The sequence below is a fragment of the Hippoglossus hippoglossus genome, chromosome 5 (genome assembly GCF_009819705.1).
Source record: "Hippoglossus hippoglossus isolate fHipHip1 chromosome 5, fHipHip1.pri, whole genome shotgun sequence".
In the NCBI taxonomy this organism is placed as follows: Eukaryota; Metazoa; Chordata; class Actinopteri; order Pleuronectiformes; family Pleuronectidae; genus Hippoglossus; species Hippoglossus hippoglossus.
In genome coordinates this window covers 22149847-22171289 of record NC_047155.1, presented here as the reverse complement: position 1 = coordinate 22171289, position 21443 = coordinate 22149847, and the positions used below count along the sequence as shown (strand labels likewise).

Genomic DNA, 21443 nt, shown 5'->3' with positions numbered 1-21443 from the left:
CACTGTCATCACCACATCCACAATGAGATTACTACCACTTTTGGACTTTGGCTCGTAGCAACAAAGGTGGAGGAGCCGGCGGGTGGAGAGGAAAGAGAGGTGGAGAGGCAAGTGAGGGTTTAAAACTGAGAACAGAGAAAGAGAAGCAAAATAGCAGCCAATGCTGAAAATGTTGAATTTGAGAAAATATTCAGATCAGCACTGAGTTACACAACCAGCAGACAGTTGTCCCTCTCAGTCTTATCTATACTGTATCTGCTCTCTTAGCCCACCTTCTCCTTTATTACAGAGCGGTCACACACACCACGTAAGTCCCAAGGCAGTGATCCGATTGAGCACGGCATCAATCATCACAGACACACGCACACACACACACACACACACACACACACACACACACACACACACACACACACACACACACACACACACACACACACACACACACGGTAGGTTGGGGAGGACGAGGAGGACAGACCCCAGGTTACAGGTTTATATGCAATATGGGAAATGTAAAAACAATATGCAGTGGCAGGTGCGGTGAATCTGCCAGTGGACTGAAAAAACCCAGTTGAATGTGCCTCTGGGTGCTAATTTCTGGGGTGTTACATGAATCACAGTCTTTACATTGACACAAATGAGGGTCAATGAAAAAACTAAACAAAACAGGAAAAACAAAGGCAAATTCTTATCCACACCAAACCTGATTAAAGATGACTTTGCTGCTTAGATAAGATGATGCCCATTCATGGTTTTATCTTTTGTTGCAAATCAGCCTGTTTATGGCCTCTGCAGGTAGCAGTTAAAGGTTTATGAAGTGTGGAAAGAGGAACTCAGCGCCATGCAGCTAAAATGCAGAAGATCATTAATGAGTTTGATCAAGGTTATAGGAGGTTAAATTATTAGCTGACACAGACCAAGTGTGAAAACCTGCTTTAAGATACTAAAGGCGAGTGTTTATTGAACGTGATGACGGCACGGAGACGCCATCTCTCACCTTCACCCTCTTATATTTACATTAGTCCCACTAAAGTCTGGCAGAGCCCCTGTGTTTCTGGAATGGGCCAGCTGCTGCTGAATATTCATGGGCGGAGACATTTGGTGCATTGTCCGTTCGCTTTTCTTATCAAACTTGAAACGCCAGGAAGCATTGTGGCAGCCGCTCACGAGCGAATCAAAGTACAGTATGGAACTGCGTGAATTTGGGTAGAGAGATGCTCAGTTAAATAGGTTTAAATGAGCTGTGGCACAAAAATGAATCGACAAAATCTGTAAATAACGCAGTTAAAATGACCAAAGATGAAATCGTTATTGTTTCTATACAGGGTGACCTGTGTGCTGCTGCACAGCAGTTATAACTCTGTAAGTGGTGAATCAATTCTGTCCACAGAGCACGGCTGCATGGAAATGAGAAATCTACCGCTGTATCTCTGTGATCTTATCTATAGAGTCTCTTAATATCCTGTCTTTTAGTTAAAACATGTGTATTGTTACCAGCACAGACTATCCACATTCCTATTCAACACACTGATAAAGGGTTGATTAGGTGATCCAGGAACACAATTCATGGACTGATGCAATGACATTCAAGGCCTTCACTGCATTTTGATCCCCTCCAACAAATCCCCCTTCCCCGCTCTGGGCGTATGTGGGATGAAGAGATTCATGCTGGACAAAGAGCGAGTATTTTGTGTTGAGCGAGTGTAAAATATGTGAGCATGACAGTGGAAAGGTCAGTCCCATGGAGAGGAGAAGGATAGAGAGGGTTTAAAAAAAGGCCATTATCTCCCCCTGGAAGCTGGGTGACAAAAATATAAGTTGAGAGCTGCTGAGCGAGAGCCAGGGGAAATACCAGGTTTGATCTCTGCTCCGCGAAAAAACACCCACAAGCCTTTACTTTCCCTCCACAAACATGGAAACGGAACCTGAGATTTAAATACGTGACTGTCAAAACACTTCCCCTCCGAGGAGGATCTCTGGGTATCATGCGGAGCTCCGATCCCACGCTTAGTTCATGCTTCATGTGTTTATAAAAAGAAAACAGATGAAAACAGAGCGATACGGATATTGGCAAGAAGTCACATTCACGGCAACAATGATTTTTACGTCAAATATTTTACCTCAAACTTCTTGACGATGCTGGCGAAGGCTGGGCTGTTCCTGCAGCTCTCCTCCAGTATGGACATGCTGCGATCATACTCTGAGATGTACGTGTCAAACACACCGAAGTCCTCCCGACGAGACAGAATCACATCTACCACCCTTTGGCTCTCCTCCCTTCACAGTGAGGAAAAGCAAAGGTGAAGCACTCTGTCTTTAATCACTCAGGGAGAACACTGTGGTTGAAAAGGACACATCCTTCAATGCTCTGACATTTTAAAACGAGTCTGTGATGGTGACGAAAGCTTTAGGGCAATTTATTTTTCAGTAGTAACCACTTCTTCCTCAACCTGCTGCTTGTACCTCAGTTAATAGTTTCCTGAACAGTGTCCTGACAGTCAACGGCTCAAAGCAACATTTTGCTTTGAGCCGTTGACTGTGTGAGTAAGATTCACTGTGACTAAACAGCATCATGGTCTCTAAGGTATGGTCAATGGCCCTGTTGTGGTTGTGAAACGCTGATACAAAAAGTTGAGTCTGGTGAGACGTTATAGTTGACTGTCTCATTCTGAACAATAGCTTTGATTTAAAGGCACAGTTCAAAAATTCACAACCTTATTTTAGCAAAAACACTTCTGGCTTTGTACAGAAGCAACAAAATCTACCTAGTAAACCAAAACTATAACTAAATGAAATGAGATGATGAAATAGTTGAGCACACAACCCCTTGTTTCAAGTCTTTAATGCTAAGCTAAGGTTACCAGCTTATATTTGGTAGAGATCGTGACATTGGTTTGCAAATATGTCTTTTGGCAAGAATATTAAAACATGAATTTCCCCCCCAAAATATATCAATATAAATATTATTTAAAAAAAAGTTACACTGCTTTTTTTCTTAAAGGAAAGAGAAGTTGATCAATTTACATTTAAATTTTATTTCGACAATCAGAACGACCACAGAACATAATCCCTACGCTTTATTGACACTCATTGACTCATTCAGAAACACTTCACTGTGGTTTTGTTTTCTTCCATGCAACACTTCTGGTTTAAAAGAAGACCCTCTCCCAATGTTAAACCATCCTTAAAGCAAGGTTATTTTTGTGACCTCAGTGAAGAATCAATATCTTTGTTTCAATACTTCATGTGGATGAAAATAGACATTTTTATATTCAATCATTTGAAAACTAAATATAAACTGTGGGCCTACAGAGAAGGATGAACTATGGCATTGTTGTCAGTCATGCAAGCAGTGTTTCTTACCATTGAGTGATGCGTTCCTCCAGCTCAGAGAGGATGCTGCTGTGGAGGGTGTAGACCTGGGGGAGCACGCCCAGTATCTCCCCCAGCCTCTGCTCCTCCAGCACCGGCTCTCCTCCCTCACCCACCGTGTCAGCCACCTCTGACCTAAAGTCCTGCACAAGAGATGAACAGGATTTACAGGGACAGATCTTTTTCTTTTTTTTTTACACCAAGTTGAGGGGCAGAAGAAAACGAGAGAGGAATGGAGGAAATGTTTGTGGGGCTGGAATGAGGAAGGGAGGGAGAGCAGGAGATATGAACGGGAGAGAGGAATGGGGAATGAAGAGTGGGGAGAAAAATGGAAGGAAGGAAGGTCAGATCCTCCTAAACATCCTTCCTGCCACCCTCCCTTCATATCACCTCAGGACTTTGGGCTCTGTCCAGGCATTCAGGAAAGGCGGCGCTGCTCGCACAAGAGTTACACACCAGGTGTTGTTGCATAATGACCTTGGTGCTCGATGACACAATGCTGGTTTGTACATAATCGGATTTGGGACAAGGACCCGAAAACTCACTGATATACAGTGAATTTAAGTCTATTGGAGTCTGTTCAGCAATCATAAAACATGTGCAGCAGGCCTTAATAGCTGCATTGTCAGTGACTAAGAGGACTAATATGAGGAGTTATTGCACATGGGGATGAAAAACCAAGGGAGAGGTTATTTATCTACTCAGCAAATGAAGGCAAAAAAAAGAAAGAAATAAAAGTGGATGAATTGTCGACAGTTTTCTCTGTGGGCAAAGGAACGAGCATCATATATATACATAAAGCCTTGATGTGTCTGGAGCCCGTCTATTCCTGTTCTGAGCAGAACACAGACATATAGCAAATAGAGAGACGTCCCAGTTGGACGCCAGATAATGTGGTGACAGTGGGCGCTTCAGATCGTGCCGTTCATCATGCACAATCGATGGTGTATGGGTTAACATTCATCACGTCTTCTGGGCAGACAAACAGCTACTTTAACGACAGGTTACACACACACACACACACACACACACACACACACACACACACACACACACACACACACACACACACACACACACACACACACACACACACAAAGCACACACAAAGCACACACACACAAAGCACACAAGCACTCAGATGCATGAATGAGAGGCGCTTTGCTCTCCATTCCGCCAGTCCACTCTTCACCTTATCCCTATTTCCCTCACGTCAGACGGGTCAAAAAAAGCCACGCTAAGCAGTGGGCCGGGCAGCCAGTCATGCTTCGCTATACGTCAGCACAGAGAATCTGTTCTGGGGTCACGGGTCACAGACAAGAACAAAATAATAAGTCTCGAGCCTTATATGCCGCAGCCGTTACAGGGAAAGTCGTTTAGAAGAGGAGCACGGCCTCCCTTCCTATGTGGAGACAGGGTCTGGAAATTCTTTGTATTCTTGTTATTCCTTATCAAACAATGGAACAATAGCTCATGTGTGCCTCTCACTTAACGCCGCTCCTGCGACCCCCCACCCCCGCAAAAAAAGGGTGTTTGTACATGTTGTGCCGCTGGAGCGTTTCCCAGCTGAATTACCGTTTCATGCTAATTACGACATCGGTCTGCAACAATCGGTAACTAACACCTCGACGTCTTGATCTCTGCTTGAAGTTTGAAGACTAAGATCCTGACATTGTTCCTATGCATTATGCATCAGCGGGAAGAAAAAGCCTTCAATGTCACCTTTGAAAGGTGCCGAATAGATTCAATTAGGTGGTATGGTAACACCGAAGAGGAGCGCGAGCAGAGGCGCAGCGCTGTCTTTTCAAGCGAGAACGTGTGAAAACAGCCAATTTACACTGAAATATAATTTCGGCTAGATTTAGAAATTACTTTCAAACTGTAATTCCTTCAGCTCGTATCCATCTAAACTTGCAGCGTGGGTTTCTGTCTCTACTTAGACATGCAGGGACTAATTGGTATAATTCAGCATCATGATGAGACTGGAGATTTATGATTATTAGAGGCGTCCATTGTATAATATTTGCATTGCTTGCTAAATTGCACATCACACAAAGCAGCTGCTTTCGTACTCGCAGCAGGCTTTCATAAATCATAGCGAGGGGGCAAGCATAAGAAATTCATCTCATGACCTTATTCAAGGTTATAAGGTACAGGCTGACTGATGGGCTGCTTCGTGTTCAGTGACTACCTGTCAGAGATGTACTGGAAACCATCACTGTAATAGAAACTCTCGCACGCTATCCTTTAAAATGTGCTGCCAGTCTCACTCCTCCTTTAGGACTTTCCTTTCTCATTTTGGGAATGTCCTCCTTTGCATGTAGCTCTGCAGGGATGTTGTCTTGTTTTGACAGGCAGTGGGTGAGAAATGATGGAAATAGATGACAACAGTTGGCTGTGATGCATAACTGACCTCTGGAGGCTTACTACAGCTCACCTTTAAATCCTCTATCCTTCCTTCTTTACCGTGTTGAGTGGCAAATTCTCTGCTTAATGGCCAACCTTGTCATCGTGCGTCCAATATAACCACTAATAAAAAGCCCCACCGACAACCTTTACATGACCTTCAGATTGCCAGACGCGTTGTGTATCTACCGCATACAGTATCAGTTGAGTAGGGGACACAAGGAAAGCATCAGCGAGAGCGCCTGGTGTACGCAAACAGCGTCATCTTACAACCGACCAACCCAGAGTACACGTCAACATTGTCAAGACCAGGAAGTAGATCTCGCTGCAACAACATTGATAAACCTGAGCAGAGCCTAACAACAGAGGGGAGGAGGAGAAGAAGGAGACAGAGACTGGGGAGCAGACACACAGGATATGATGTTATCTGCAGCTTTTTAATAACCTTTAAAGGGATAGTTCTGATTATTATTTGAAGAGGGGTTGAATGAAGTGCTTAACCACAGTTTAGTACCTGCAGTAGATTTGAAGTGTCATGCTCCTAATTTGGAGAAGCAGGCAGGAGTTAGGGCAGAGAAGCTGAGCAATGAACATCTGTGGACTGGGCGAGCAGTATTTTAGCCACTTGAAATAAAATCTGTCCAAGGAAACGCTATAGTTATGCTGTCAGATGACTCAGCACTACATTTTTCTCAACCTATTCTTACAATCAGACAGGATGAATGAACAAAATGAAAAAGAGTGATTATAACAACAACAAAAGAAGAAAAAGAAGAAGCTGGAGACTTCTTAATCGGCTGAAAATGAGAACGAAGGGAAACTTCTGTGGAAACTGGAGGCCAAGCTGGACCCTGAGACGGAGCTGAAGAAACCCGGTGGTGCAGATGTGTGAGCTGTCAGCCCAGGCCCACAGACCTGCAGAACTACTGACTGAGTGGGACTTGGTTGTATGCCAGTGCCTCACATTCAGTCTGCATCACTATCCCTGCCTCACTGAATGCAGCTGTGCCATAGTACAGTGAGAGGTGAATGTGTGCTATAAGAACAGGGAAGTTGAGCAGTTAAGAAAATGTACCACCAACTGAAAGTTTGGTTTGGTAGCAAAATAAGACAGTGATAATATTCAAAATAAAATGTGCACTTAAACTAATTTGGTCTTTTTCCAACCACTGACAGTGCAGGGGCATTTCAGGGGCCAATCACATTTCAGCTGGAGCCCCGCCCTTGATACAACCCCACTTTACTGCAATGCCCACTTTACTGGGGTTGTATCACTGAACTGTCCCTTTAATCAGCCTTGAATCAGGATGCATTTAAAGCTAATGTCGCAGTTTGTGGTAGCAAAGGTATTCTTACCTCTTGAAGGTACTTGATGGCGTCGACGTGTCTGCAAAACAAGAACGGAAAACCGGAGGATTTACTCAACTGTTAAGAGGGAGGTTACAACCTTCTGCAGAATTACATTAATCTTACAAGTCTCATTAGATTATCTAAATTATGCATGGTGAGGAAACTACATCAAAGCAGTGGTTAATTGTGGAGCAGTGTCAAGGGCAACGTTGAATAAGTTTCAACAGACACGTTTGTAAGTGGCTGTCAGTTACTGTACAGGCATTAGCTTGTGAGCAGGAGAGATATGGTCGGACGGAATGGGAGAGAAGACACAGCGGCACAAAATGAGAACCATCTGATTTGGATGCAGCGTGTTGGTGTGCGATGACATGCAGGAGAGCAGTGCAAATGGGGGAATTCCTCGGGGTGCAGATGCTCACAATCTCTCGGAGTCGACGAGCTCCTTGGCGACGTAGAACGCTCGGGATCGGCCATCAATCTGCGTGACAAGGAGGGAGAACGGTGGGAGATGAATGAACACAGCTAATGTTTAAAGGGTCTCTGTGGGCACTTACTGCTCTCAAACATTAATAGGAACTGCTATGTAGCAGCCAGGGAGAGTGGCGAAAAAGCAAATTCACTTTCTTTTTTATTTCTGCTGTCAAAACAAGACTGATTATTTCATTACAGTGCAGCGCAGACATGAAGCCTCTCTCACATGCGGGACTTTTAAATTTAGATGCATTATGTATGAGCGGCCGTGTGTGAGGTGACAACAATGCTGCCCATTGATTTAGAGGCTAATCACAGGGTCTCAAAACATCCAAGCCAAAACATAACACTGAAGCCATTTAGTTTTTTTTTTTTACTGGCAATGCTCCTGTGTTATTTTTTCCTCTGTGGTGCATTTCACAAATACTAAATGAAAGGAACTGATCCTCATTTCCTCGAAATAACAACCAAAACACGCTAAACGAAACTGTTCCTGAGGCCAACTTAAATCTATCTGCTCCTCTTCCTCTATGTGTTTTCTTCAGTTCATTGTGTTCCTCCTTTGAAGACACCCTAAACGAGGAAATGCAGGTCACATGACAGGAGCAGGGGTCTGATGTTATTGTGGCAGCAGCAGGACGGGTGGGGCCCGTATCTGAGCCACGGTAAAATGGCTGCGTTCTACTGTACGGAAGTCTGGGGGGGAGGGTCGAGGCGAGACAGTACGACAGTGAATTAGGGGGAAAAGTTCACATGTTTTAGTGTCACATGGATCAAGACCTGTATATGTATCACAATATAAGCAAGTCTCTCCTTTTGTTTTATGGTATGTTCTAATTTGTATTCAAATCTGCAGGTTCACGTCTCGAAGTTCGAATCTGAGGTCAATCAATATAATAAAACCATTAAACGGACTATTCCATCGTGTTTTTGTTCATTATCTTATCTTAATTTGATGGATCAGACAAATGAAACTATCTACCTTGATTTGGTTTATCTCACCTGTCGGTCATAACTCTGCTCCGCCACCCCATCCTCTTCCTCTGAGGTACGGCCGTGGTCCTCATCCGCTGACAGCCCAGCAGAGACGGGGTTCATCGGGAAAGGCTCGGTGTAGGCGCTGCCAAGGAGAGAGAGGACGGTATGAATACAGCAAAACAGCATTGGTACTTAAGTACGGATATTCAATAGTATAACAGCACACATACATATACAATGCAATCATGAAAAAGGACACCGAAAGTCACTTCAAGTGGGAATACAGGGCAGAGAGAGAGGACACACATATTCCAAATAGCACATTTCCAGTTATAAGCCATTAATTGTATACTATATTTATAGCAGCATATTTTTAAAGCCCTGAGCAATATTCCAAATCCTCTGTTTATGTGCGTTTTTCCTTTTCCTGTGTGCGTCTCTGAACATTTAGATTCCCCACATGGTGTCCTCCGGTGGCACCTTGTAATCCCTTTCCTGACTCGCTCTTCCCACAGATGGCACAGCTGTGTACGTACAGTCGTAATCCTTTTGTGCGCCGCCGCTGTACCTGAGGGGGGGCACGCTGTAGGTCACTTCACATGTAATCCCTTTAAATGTTACCTGTGGTAATTATTAATGTCCTCTGGCCCATTAAGACCCATTCAGTGTGTTTGACCTAATTCACTGCCAGGAGGATAAATGGATAACAACACGTTTTGTGTGAGACTGCTACACAAGTGGCATCTTTGCGCAGAACGTCATTTGAAATGGTGCATAAATGGAGAGACAATTCAAAATCACATGGACAATTTGATGACTTAATTTCTGTTACAGTATGTAATTAGTAAGCTTCAAGTTACTGGAATGAAACATCGTATGATGCAAATTATATGTAGTTAAAGATATTAAAAGAAAAACAAACCCCTTGGTATTTTACAATTATTCAAAGTGCAATTTCATCTGGAGTTGCTTTGCAGAAATCTTGTGTCAGTTAATAATATTTGACTGACCATCCACCCAAAACGATATAAATATTTTTTTCCCCATGAATTACAAACAATTATTTAAGTATTTAAAATGATATACTTTGGGTTTTGGTCTAATGTATTTATTAATTATTTATTTATTTAATTTAGGAAGTTGTGATTGTGAGGGATTATGATGTTTCCCTTTTTGTGGCATTTTACAAGCTAACAATTATTCAACTAAAAAGAAATGGCTGATTAATCACTTATGAAAACTATCATAAGTCATAATCCTATAGTTAGTTATCATAAGTTGCAGCCATATTCCTGTCAATTTGTCCTTGTGCAGTGGAAACAGTGTGATCTGCAATGCTAATAATTTTAATTTCATTGCAATAATAATTTGTGCAAATAAAGAAAGTTAGTTACACACACACACACACACACACACACACACACACACACACACACACACACACACACACACACACACACACACACACACACACACACACACACACACACACACACACACACACACACACACACACACACACACACACACACTGCCCCTTAATGAATGCTTGCTCTGGGGTGATAAACAGCCTCCTGTGTGTGCAGAGAGTAGACAACGATTATAGGACCAAAGGTTAACAGAGTTACCCACTGGACTTCATCTCCATTCAGACATACAGTACTCTTGCCTCATGAGATTCACACCTCACCACACACACGCGCGCACACACACACACACAGCAGCCGTGTTGGGTGGGCTGGAGAAAACACCTACAGCCCATTACTCATGGTTGACCTGAGAGTAGACAGGTCAGCCTGGTGTGGGCTGCTGGGCGATGTAGGGAAGTAAACCTTAGGAATGAGTTCAAAGAAGAATTTTCACTCTTTCGCTCTGATTTATTGTCCGAGCTTTCAATTGTCCGAGAGAAACTCTGCGCCGGGAATTCTCACCTTCACCTTTTCACCTCCAACCATAAACAGCACAATCTTGGAAAACAAACCTTTTGTTCTGTAAGGTTGTGACCTAACTTATAACGACAACTCCTTGAAAAAAAGGACATAAAACTAAAAAAGCATTTGATCTAAATGTTTAAGTTTAGCGTAATTTAATTCAAATCTTCTTGAACAGAAAATATTAATGTTTAAAGTTGGTTTCATTGGATTTCATTTCTTTACAAAATCTAGCGTATCAGTATAAGCAGAGGACACGGTGTCTCTGTAAAAAGACCTATACAGCTCTAATCTCCTGTGGATTTGATGGTGCCTTTAATATGCAATTTAATTGAGCTAAACATTGCGCATTGAAATATATATTAGCAGCAATCAGACGGGCCTTTTTCTAATTATAACGACACTATTATTGCAAATAGGAGCAGATGAATAGGCTCATTAGATGTCTAACTATAGACGACGCTGATACTAATGGAAGGATTAAGAGGATGGGAGAAGTTTTTCATTGTTTGCTGCTTTTAGTGCATGATGATTACACGTAGCCTGTGGCTGTTGTGCTGCTGCTGCTGCTGCTGTGACACAGTGAGATGAAGTGATTTGTGAAGATGCTGGTGCTCTGACTGCCGCAGCTTTGGTTAATAATAACCTCACATCACGTGAAAGGCTGTGATCCAGACACACACACTGTATGTTATATGCAAATACGGCTGTTCACCTGTAATTAGCCGGTGTTTCCTGATGACTTTTAATTTTTACCCGCTACATTTCAACACAAATATCTGTACTCGACTCCTTACATTTTCAAAACAGGCCTGTTACTTTCCCCTTTAATGCATTTGAGGGGAATTATTCTTTTTTTTAAATTTAGCATCATCGCCCTCCCAACATCGGGACAGATTTAAACCTCAATGGATAAAAACACAGAAAAGACAATTCCTTGATGTGTGAAGTGCATATCACGCACAGCATATGTAACACAACGTATCAAAAAGAAACAGACAAGAGAGGGAGACTCAACCGTGAAGAAGATGTGTATACGTCTGTGATGAGGAGGAACAACATGGAAGAAAGTGAAGAATCAGCAAACGATGAAGAGGAGCAACAAAACATTCCCCATCCCTGGCCTTATTTGAATTAAGAATACCTCATTCAATACATTGTCCTGTTTCCTCCTGGACAGAAGAAATGTTCTTCAGAAGGGAACTTTTTACATTTTATACTTTGAGTAGCTTTCAGACTTTGTACTTACACTCTTACTTGAGTAAAGAGGTTCAATCAGTACTTGTACCTTTACTGGAGTCGTTTTTAACACAAGTATCTATACTTCTGCTTGAGTATAGATTCTGTGCACTTTTGCCACCTCTGACTGTACACACTCTCTGGTTTACATTCCTGCAGCAACAAAAACAGCAGACCTGGCATTCCTGACGGGACTACACCTCATCTTGTTGTTCAAGGGAGAGGTCTGGGAACCTCCACCCCACCACCCTGACCCCCCACACACCCCCCACTCCATCCTATCTGTCCTCCCCTGTCTCCACCTCTCCTGCCTCCCGCCAGAGTCCCACCCTCGTCCTGCATTTCCTGTAAACAGGCTGGTGGGAAGCTCCGAGGCCGGACGCTTCCTCCCCGGGGGATGACCTGGCAATGACCTCAGAGCGCCTGGCACCAGGCTTGGCGAGCCAAAACGACACGCCCTGTCCACCACCTCGCCACACAGCCACCACCCAGTACAACAATGTACTTAAGATGGCTCCCTCATCACTACTAACGCTAACATAACAGTGGGTGGAGGTGCTGTTTTAGAGGCCACGGCTCGGCTTTGTATTCACGCTGGAGAGGTTCATAGTGGAATGTTTGACGTGAAAATGACGTAAAAGGTTAAATGTATTTCACTGATTATCACACTGATTACAACACAGAAATATTATTTTTTTTCATGTGTAATATTACTATTCATTTAGCATCATATTATGTTCAATATCATGTGCAATATTACATTACATATCAACTGCATTTAGCACCATATATATTTTATCTTTTTATTTTTACTTATAATACACATTTTAATTTTAATTTGACCTATTTTTTAACACTTTATTACTTAATACTTATTGTTTTATTCTATTCTACTTTATTGTATATTGTGCTGTTGTTAAAATCTTGGAGAGAGCTGGCTTTCCTTCGGGATTAATAGAGTCTATATTATCCTATCTTATCTTATCTTATCTTGTTTTTCATCACTAGTTGAACATACTGGTATAAAAACTGTCTGCTATGTGTGCAGGGGAAACAAGACACCTGCATCATTGTTGTAAGTTTACCAGCAACCACTTCAAGTTGACACTAAGAGCAACTGATGCTCTCTGAGTTGAGCACAATCATTAATCGTGGGCTTTCTTTTCATTCTCAACACTCATTTGTTGCTACATGGCGACGAGGACAGTTCGGCTGACGCAGCATGCTTAGCACCAGCCTCATTTTTTAGTAACAGCATAGAGCTGCAACTTAATGTGCATGCACATATGCACACTCACGCCTACAAACGAGCACCTTGGTTCTGCTTGGGTTGAGTCATTAGGGGGAAATTTCTTTTCCCGTTGTACGCCGCGGTCGCCCGCTAATGAACATGTTTCTTTGCTTAGCCTGAATGCTTGTGCTGAAATGTAGTCTGAATGGTGCTGTACATTAATCACACAAGTGGAGAAAAGCCCAGCCTGTGGCACCGCAGCTTTGTAAGTTTGCTTTAAAAGGCATGCCTGCTACTGTAGGCATGGTCCTTTTGTGTGCAGCGCTCTGGGGCCATTCAGTCATTTTCCTCGCCACAAAAATCCGCCGTTTCTCTTTAGATGTACAAACCACATTGGCTGTTGAATTTGTTCTCAATAAATCACTGCCGTCATCGGCCTGGCGATCTGGGACAGTGGCAATGTCAAGCTTTTGAACAGAGTTTAGTGCCAGAGATGCACACACAAAGACAGGGACAAATGGCTACACATGAGTTATTTTGGGGCACACACATATGCACTGGCACTCAAATAAACATAAAGCAGGCACGGACACTCCACAGAGTGGCCCTGGCAACAGACACGTCTCCAGGGGGGATGTGGTGAAAGCGAGGTGACAGGACAGATTGGTTCTTTGCCTCACTGTGAGCGGTTTGAGACCATCTAGCACACAATGAGCCATGTCGATAACATCACTGCGAGAAAAAGAGCCCTCACTGAGGGACAATTGTCTGGGAAATGGAAGGGGTTCAGATGTTGTGATTAAAAGTATAAATTCTTAAGTACACAGGACATTAAATCATGTTACCTGGAGGTAACTGAGCTTTAAACGTGTGAAAAAGTATAAAATTGCATGCACTGCAAGCTGAGGCCATTTCTACATAGGGAAAAATAGTTATAAAAGACAGAAACTACAAAATAAAACATGCACGACATTACATATAAACAAAGGACACCACAAAAATAAAAACAAGCTGAGGTTGAAGTATTTTGCCCCAAGATTATCTGAAAGCCTTTAAGGGAGCTCTTGGTATTGACCCATCGCTTTGACTGCACACAGGCCATCAAACACAACTATTTTATTAAGTCCGGGGGAAGACAGTGGCCCTCAGTGGCTGGAGCTGTGGCACAGGCCAGGGTAATTTGGTACAGCCTGACCGCGGTGATTCCTCACTCTATCACACGCTGCTGTAAATCCTGTGGCCCCTCCAGGGTCCAATGAAAGAGAAGCACTTGGGAAAGGGCTACTTTAATAAAAGCCTTCCTAAACTTAACCATAAGTGTCAGGTACAGGAGAGCAATTACACCGCAACTGCTCTTGCTCCCATCCTTGTTCTCACTTTCCCATCCCCCACTGATACGCTCCACTCTTTGTTTTTTTTTACTCTTCTGCTCCTTTTATTAACACATCCCCTCCCCTCTCTCCTCTCTCACCTTTTTTTTCTCATCTGTCTCAACTTCCGCGTGTTGAAAGAACTCCCCCACATATTTTCACTTTTAATTGCCGACCATAATTACTTTCTCTAAGGTGAATAACCTGTGCGTAGTGAGCCACCCACGTGCCATTACCTGTTCTATCACCTCAGACTTGCAAAGGAAGCAGTGGCACCAGATGTGACCCCTAAATCTTCCAAATGAAGAAACTCGAGTAAGCTCTCCCACATGCATTGTCCTGAAGCAGCAGCCTGCTCATCTCTCACTGAACACTCTGCTCCGAGAGGCAGCCAGGTGATCCCCTGCTCATCTGAGGTGTAGTGTAAGAAAATCTATCAGCTGTTCAGAGGTCAAAATTACACCTGTGAGCGGTTAGGTCCAGGCCTAACAATTCAGATGAATATTTTGAAACTAATTCCAGGGATGAAAAGTCTCATCTCGACAAGAAAAGGGAAATTTCAGGATGTGCTTGATTTCCAGAATTTCACATTAACTGTAACACCATATGGGATCATAAATAAAACCCATGTTAGGTTAATCATATTAAAAAGGTACAACATAAGGCTGTTTTAAATGTTTCTTAATCAGCCAATTGTTTTATCAATTATTGATTTATGGTTGTGGTTTATGGTTGTAATGATGGTTTTCCCAGAGTCCATGGGGGCTTCTTCAAATAATAAATGCCAAAAATTAGTTTCTTTTGAGGGGGTTTGAGCCAATGCCAGTAAACAGTTGGCACATCTGCTTAAATAATTCAATAATTCATCAATTGTAAAAAAAAGTTTTCTGCTGATCACCACAATCATGAAATGAAATGCCAATATTGAAATACTTAAATATGTCTTGAACAAATTCCACTCTATATTCCACACTATTGTGGGTATTGATATATAAATATATTTTGGGGTTTTCCATTGTGAGTTGGAAGCAGATATTTAAGACACAAATGTTTCAAAACCTGGTCAAATAAAACCATAGTATCAGTATGGCTAATGTGATAACTTACTGTGTGTGCCTATGTAAGTTGTGTGACTCAACGCTTTTCAATATATGCTTGAGATGATAAAAAAGGATTTTATTCATTATGAATGGTTACTGTACCTTTCAGTGTCATCTCTCAATGTTTGGGCTTTGCTGTCAATCCCAGGGAAACTGTTCATATCCACATAGCCATCATTTTCATTAGAGGCAACTGTTGTGCGGTTTGGATCCTCAAAAAACTCTGTCACAGTGTGGGATCTGGTGGGCCTGCCTGGGATCTGGATGTTCTCATAGTCTGAGCTCAATGCTGGGATGTTTTCATAGTCTGAGGTGTCTGCACTGGGGAAGGAGATGGAGCGCGGTTTTGTCAAAGGCAGAGCCATCAAAGAGCGGCGAGAACGCTCCTCAAAGGACTCCACTCTGGAGACGCCCCTGCCATAAGCTTTGAGGTCACCTTTCCTCCTCTGGTGGACATTGTCAAGGACAAAGCTGGACGGCAAGTCTGAAGGACGCTGCTGTGGGTTCACCAGGCGGGACTGGAGCTGAGGTGAGCTGCCGGTGCTCCTACGGTCCAGCTCTATAACTCTTACTGGGCCGTGGTGGCTGGACTCAGAGGAGGAACGTGAAGAGCGAACACTTACATCACTGAATCCCTTCGAATCTGTCTTCCTCTTGAACTTCAGTGCCAGAAAACGTTTAAAGGAGGACGTCTTCTTCTTAGGTATGTCACTGGGTTCATGTTGGATCAGCAGGGATGGAGAACTCTTGGTGACTGGTCTTTTAGTAATGTATGCCAGCTCAAAGGGTGGTGGGATGTCCACTAGAGAAGTTGGTGTGGAAACCCCGCTGGACGATTGATGGCTACGCTGGGAGAAGCTTCCAGAAGAGGTTATGACACATGGGAGGGAGAGGGTATCATCTCTTCTCCTCATCCTGATCTCATCCTTCAGAGACTGTTTGAACCCTGTTGGGGAAGTCAAGGACAATTCTGCACCCTCTGCAGACCGAGAGTATAACAAGAAGCGGCGAGAGTTCCTTGACGGGACCAAACAGTTGACCCCTGGCTGCTGTGAATGGTTGAGCGGTTCACCGTTCTTATCTAAGGCCACTGTACAGTAGTCATGAGTCTGGTACTCCGTCCCGGTCTCTTCTGGTACAGTTTCTGGGACATAGCCTGGAAATTTACCAGAATAAGAGCGAGACCGTGTGACGATAGTTTTCCTATCCAGTGTTACAAAGTTCTCCCCTTCTGAGTCAAACCCAGCCTCTTCGTAAATATGCTCTTCACTCTCGGAGTCTGTGTTTTCATAGTAAGGCACAATATGGCAGTCCAGTTCCTCAATGTCTTCTTCAAAGGCCTCAGTTGTGTGGGCGAACACCACTCTGTTGGTGAGCTCTGGGGTGCGACCTAGGTCAAGGTCTGTTGGCACTGTTATGTTGCACAATCTAAGGCGAGGCTGACAGCTTTTTCTCTGGTCGTGATAGGCCTGGTCTCGTTTGGCCGTTCTCTCTTTCGCACTTTTTCCTTTGATGTGTTTCTTTTCCTGTTCTTCCTCTTCATCGTCGTCGCCTATCTCAACATAATCCTCCGATGAGACACACTCCAGCTGCTCGAAGTCATCCGCTTTGGGACAGAGAGAATCGTCAATGTCTGCATACTCATCTGCTGACTCGCTGTCTTTTGCTTTGTCTTTGTGCTCATTTGAGAGCTCTGTGCCCTCCTCCGTCTCGCCCTCTTCTGAGAGGGCCTGCTTATCCTCTAGCTTGTCCACATCATCTGATGACACATAGCAAGGCTCCTGGTTAGAAGCAGCTGATGTTTGGAGTTCACTTGAAGGTTTGTCATCAGTATCATCCTGACTCCACTCGGGGTCAGCAGTGCCCGTCATATCTCCCGGGACAGCTTCGATGACTGAATAGGGCCCAAACACATCCTCTGTGCTGGATGTGAATCGAAAACAGCCGGAAAGATCTTTTGTGGCCCGTTCTGGTTGCCATACCTCTGTATCCCCTGTTTCAGCTGGGTCACATGACTCACATGTATCACTGGCATCATCCGTGGGGCCAATCACATCGTAGGGATACTCCTCGGTTAATGTTGGAAGCACGCAGAATCCAAATGCAAATCCTCCAGCTTTGAGCTCAGTCTTGTCGGTGAGTACGTCTAAATAGTCCTCACTTCCAACATCAATGTCCTTATCACTCTGATGGAGTGTTTGATCAGGGGTTGGCTCGTCTACATGTTCATCAGAGAGTCCTGTAGAATCACAGCATATTTCAGTCTTTTCACTAAAACTCTCTATCTCCTCTTCCTCCTCCTCTAAAGCTTCATCTTCTGTTTCAGTCAGAAGAAGTGAAGGCGTTGATGTTGTGTCATCGTCGGTGTGATCGCCACCTTCAGGCATGTTCAAGTCATTGTCAGTGTTTTCATCTTCAGTAGCGTCGACAGCAGAAACATCGTCTCCTTTGACTGTTTCCTCAGAGCCTATACTGTCTACATCACCATCATTATCTAATATGTCTGCTTCTTTCTCCGTTCCTTCACTCTCTCCTTCGTCCTCTGTATTATTTTCTCCAGTGCCATTAGCCTCACTTTCCTGCTCTTTGTCCTGATTCTCCTCGACCATCTCACTGAGCTCTTCAGTCTCCCCATCAGAGTGGGGCAGGTCTCCGTTACTGAGGCTCTGTGGGGGGCAGGACTCTCCCTGTTGGCAAGGCTCATACAGGGGTCTTGGCTTGGGGGCGACAGGAGGTTTTGGACCACGAAAATGGGGACACGGCCTGGACATCAGCTTGGACTTTACTTTGATGGTCAGATGACTGCGGATCTTTGTCTGAGGGACTTGCACTGGATTTTGAAAATCTGCAACAAGGAGAGTGAAAGATCATTCAAAAGCTGTAAAACCACACCAAAATAAAATTTTCATTTGACCATGGGGTAAACATGTGAGCCCAGTTTCTGTGTAGAATACAAAGAGGAAGGCCAGACCTGCACAGCAGTCAGTGACATACAGAAAGCCGCAGGGAACATTATCAGCAGGAAAAACAACAGAGTCACAGGGTACTTACAGGAGGAACAATAACATCTCCCTGTCTGGGGAAATGACACGTAGGTTGTTCTCTTATAGCAGGGTCGGATAAACAACTGATCATGGTTTAAAAGGTAATTTCCACAGATTGAAATGGAAACATAAGGGATGATTACAGCACATATTTTCCTAATTTTGACACTGTGCAGAAAAACTTACTTTTAATCTAGACTATACATCAACCTACTGATTCCTCAACCATCTGTCTGTGTCTGCCTGTGAGTGGAATGCATATCCTGCAAACCGTTCATCTTATTGGACTCATATTTGGCATGTCTATTGTAAATTTCCAGAGGAAGTGCAGTGCCAAGTTTGGTGCGATTTGACTATCAAATCTTCATTGCAGATAAACCAGGTTGGATGAACACTAACTTCACTCTGCACAATGATAAGGAATAATTCTAAAGCAGCTACGGAGCATTAACACAGGACAAGAGAACAGCCAATTCCAAACAGGGATGTTAATAACGTGCACTGCACTAGTTAGTTAAAAACTGTGAAGTCATTAAAGAGCACTGCCTACAAAATTTGGAATTGTCATGAGACACACCCACCCTTAACAAAGTGTGTACACCCCTTGGGTCTTCCTGTTATTTAGTACCTGGCCTGACGCACATCCTATTAAACCCTCTGTGCACTTTGGCTATCTCTGAGTGATTTCGCCTATCTCGTTGTCTCTCTGGACATCTGTCTGAATTGTCTTTTCTGAGAATCTGTCATTCATTCTGCCCACACTGACAGGTACATATTTTTTTCTCTGTGAATGTCACCACAGTCCGTGTTCCAGGTTCTCCTCCAGCAGAGCCCGCTAACAGGACTCCACACAGGATGTCAGAAGGGGGAAGAACATTAGCAGCATGGCCCCTCATCACTCCTCCATGAACCTCTCCAGGAGTACGCATTTTTCACAACACAAATGGACTTCCTTCTTGTCATTCTTCCCCGATTCTCACGAAACACTCTCACACTGCGTGATGCAGACGCGCGCACACACACACACACACACACACACACACACACACACACACACACACACACACACACACACACATTCACACTCACACACACACACACTCTCTCTCTCTCTCTCTCTCTCTCTCTCTCTCTCTCTCTCTCTCTCTCTCTCTCTCTCTCTCTCTCTCACACACAGACAGACACACACTCTCTCTCTCGCTCTCTCTCTCTCTCTCTCTCTCTCACACACACACTTTTTTTTGGGGGGGGGGGGTCTTTTTGAGTGCGTCAAAGAACAATAAAACTCGGAGAGAAAACAAGGGTCCCGCTCTGACAAAACACCCAACTGCAAAAAACAGGATATGAATTATGCAACAAGAATTCAATTAAAACAAATGTTTCTAAAACAAAGGAAGAGATACACACTGGGACCTTGGCTGTGCAAAAACTACAGGATATGATTTCAGACCGTGTCCTTAAATGTCACCTGTCAAATCGAAAGAAAAAACGGTGGAAAAAAATTGGATTCAATTATTGAGAAAAATGTGTTTCTTTGAAACATCAGACAAGAAATCACAAAAGAAAACCATCTCTAAACTCCTTTGCTTTGAGAAATAATAAATATGCAGTACACTTTGCAGACAGGTGACCTTCTGTATTGAACAATGGGGTTTGTCTGCTTTCACAGATTATAATCCCAAAACCAACCCAAACACTAATCCTAGAACAGAACATCTTTCATTAAAACCATGCACATTTTTAACATTTCATGATCATTAAACACTTTACCAGTGCAAACCCTCACTTAAAGCAACTGGGACCCATGCTAATCTAAAACTCTCCAAAAAAAAAGTGTTCTGATGGGGAAAAATCAGCTGAATTATTTTCAGGAACATTTCAGCAGTTGAACCAATCTATAGTTGTGTCAGTACTTAACTATCAATGAAATAACTGGTATCCAACACTACAGCACACTGCACCAGGCTGTGCTGGATAAGAATTGGCATTTGCATGTTAAATATGTGGAAAATGAACAGGTGACACGTTTTCAGACAGAAATGTCACGAATTAACTCAAACCCGTTGCTGGGTCCCACTTTCTTCTGCTGTACAACATTTTAAAAGTTTTCTTTTCCTGGGCTTTTCAAAAGGAACATTCGCAACCAACCTGCGTTCATCGTGGGACATCATCATCCACGGGATCCGACACTTCTCCTCATGGTTCCCTCTCGCAGCGAACCCTCCGAATGACGTGGTGACTTAATCCAAACACACTGCGGGGGAAATCAAGTTGCAGCGGGAGAGTTGAAGAACATTTCTTTTTCTTTTCTTTTTGAATGAGAAGAAGACGCGTGTGTTTCTGCAGGGTGAGCAGCAGCGGAGCTCTGAGGCGGCGTGTATCTCCAGTGCGGATGCGACATGAGACTGGTGCGCTCCTGTGTGGAAGCGGGAGGTGCTGCGGGGCGCTTCCTGAGGCTGGACTACAGGAGACAGCGCGGACCAAAGTCACTCTCTGCGTGTTCCAGTGTTTGCAATGCACATCGCTGCAGCTCAGATATCGCACAGCCAGCATCAGTGGAGGACTATACGGTTCATGCTTTGGTTCTGGATGCTGCTCCACAGATGCGCACCGGTGCCATGTTCTGATTTAGAGGCAAAAGGCAAGGCTGCATAAATATGAATAAGACCAAACCCACTCAGTTTGGGAGATTCCTACTACAAATGTGAGGCACAGTCCACTTACAGTGTTTTACTGGGTTCACTGACTACCTGAAATCTGCAGCTACTGATGTACAAAGAATTTTCTTAAATTGCATCTGCTCTTTTTCTGCTGCACAACACATGTCCCTTCACTGATATACATTTTAAGTTAAGACCCATGCTACATGAGCTGTTGAACTGTGCCATGACATACTTTTTATTCTTGGAATGATTGGAAAATAAAGTCTCTGTATATATTATAGTCAG

General features: G+C 43.6%; 1 protein-coding gene across 2 annotated transcripts in view; it reads right to left on the bottom strand.

Annotated features, from left to right (window-relative positions):
- The window catches only part of fgd5a (FYVE, RhoGEF and PH domain containing 5a), a 37138-nt gene extending 16123 nt beyond the window's left edge, over positions 1 to 21015 (bottom strand). The window contains exons 1-7 of one of the 2 annotated variants that reach the window (XM_034585173.1): positions 20644 to 21015; positions 15554 to 18296; positions 8605 to 8722; positions 7551 to 7609; positions 7135 to 7165; positions 3364 to 3515; positions 2121 to 2277 (exon numbers count right to left, since the gene is read on the bottom strand). In XM_034585173.1, the coding sequence (XP_034441064.1) occupies positions 2121 to 2277; positions 3364 to 3515; positions 7135 to 7165; positions 7551 to 7609; positions 8605 to 8722; positions 15554 to 18296; positions 20644 to 20653 (3270 nt within the window). In that variant the 5' untranslated portion in view covers positions 20654 to 21015. The remainder of the gene's footprint in view (positions 1 to 2120; positions 2278 to 3363; positions 3516 to 7134; positions 7166 to 7550; positions 7610 to 8604; positions 8723 to 15553; positions 18297 to 20643) is intronic. The other variant, XM_034585172.1, reaches the window with a different exon arrangement.
- Positions 21016 to 21443: the final 428 nt, after the last annotated feature.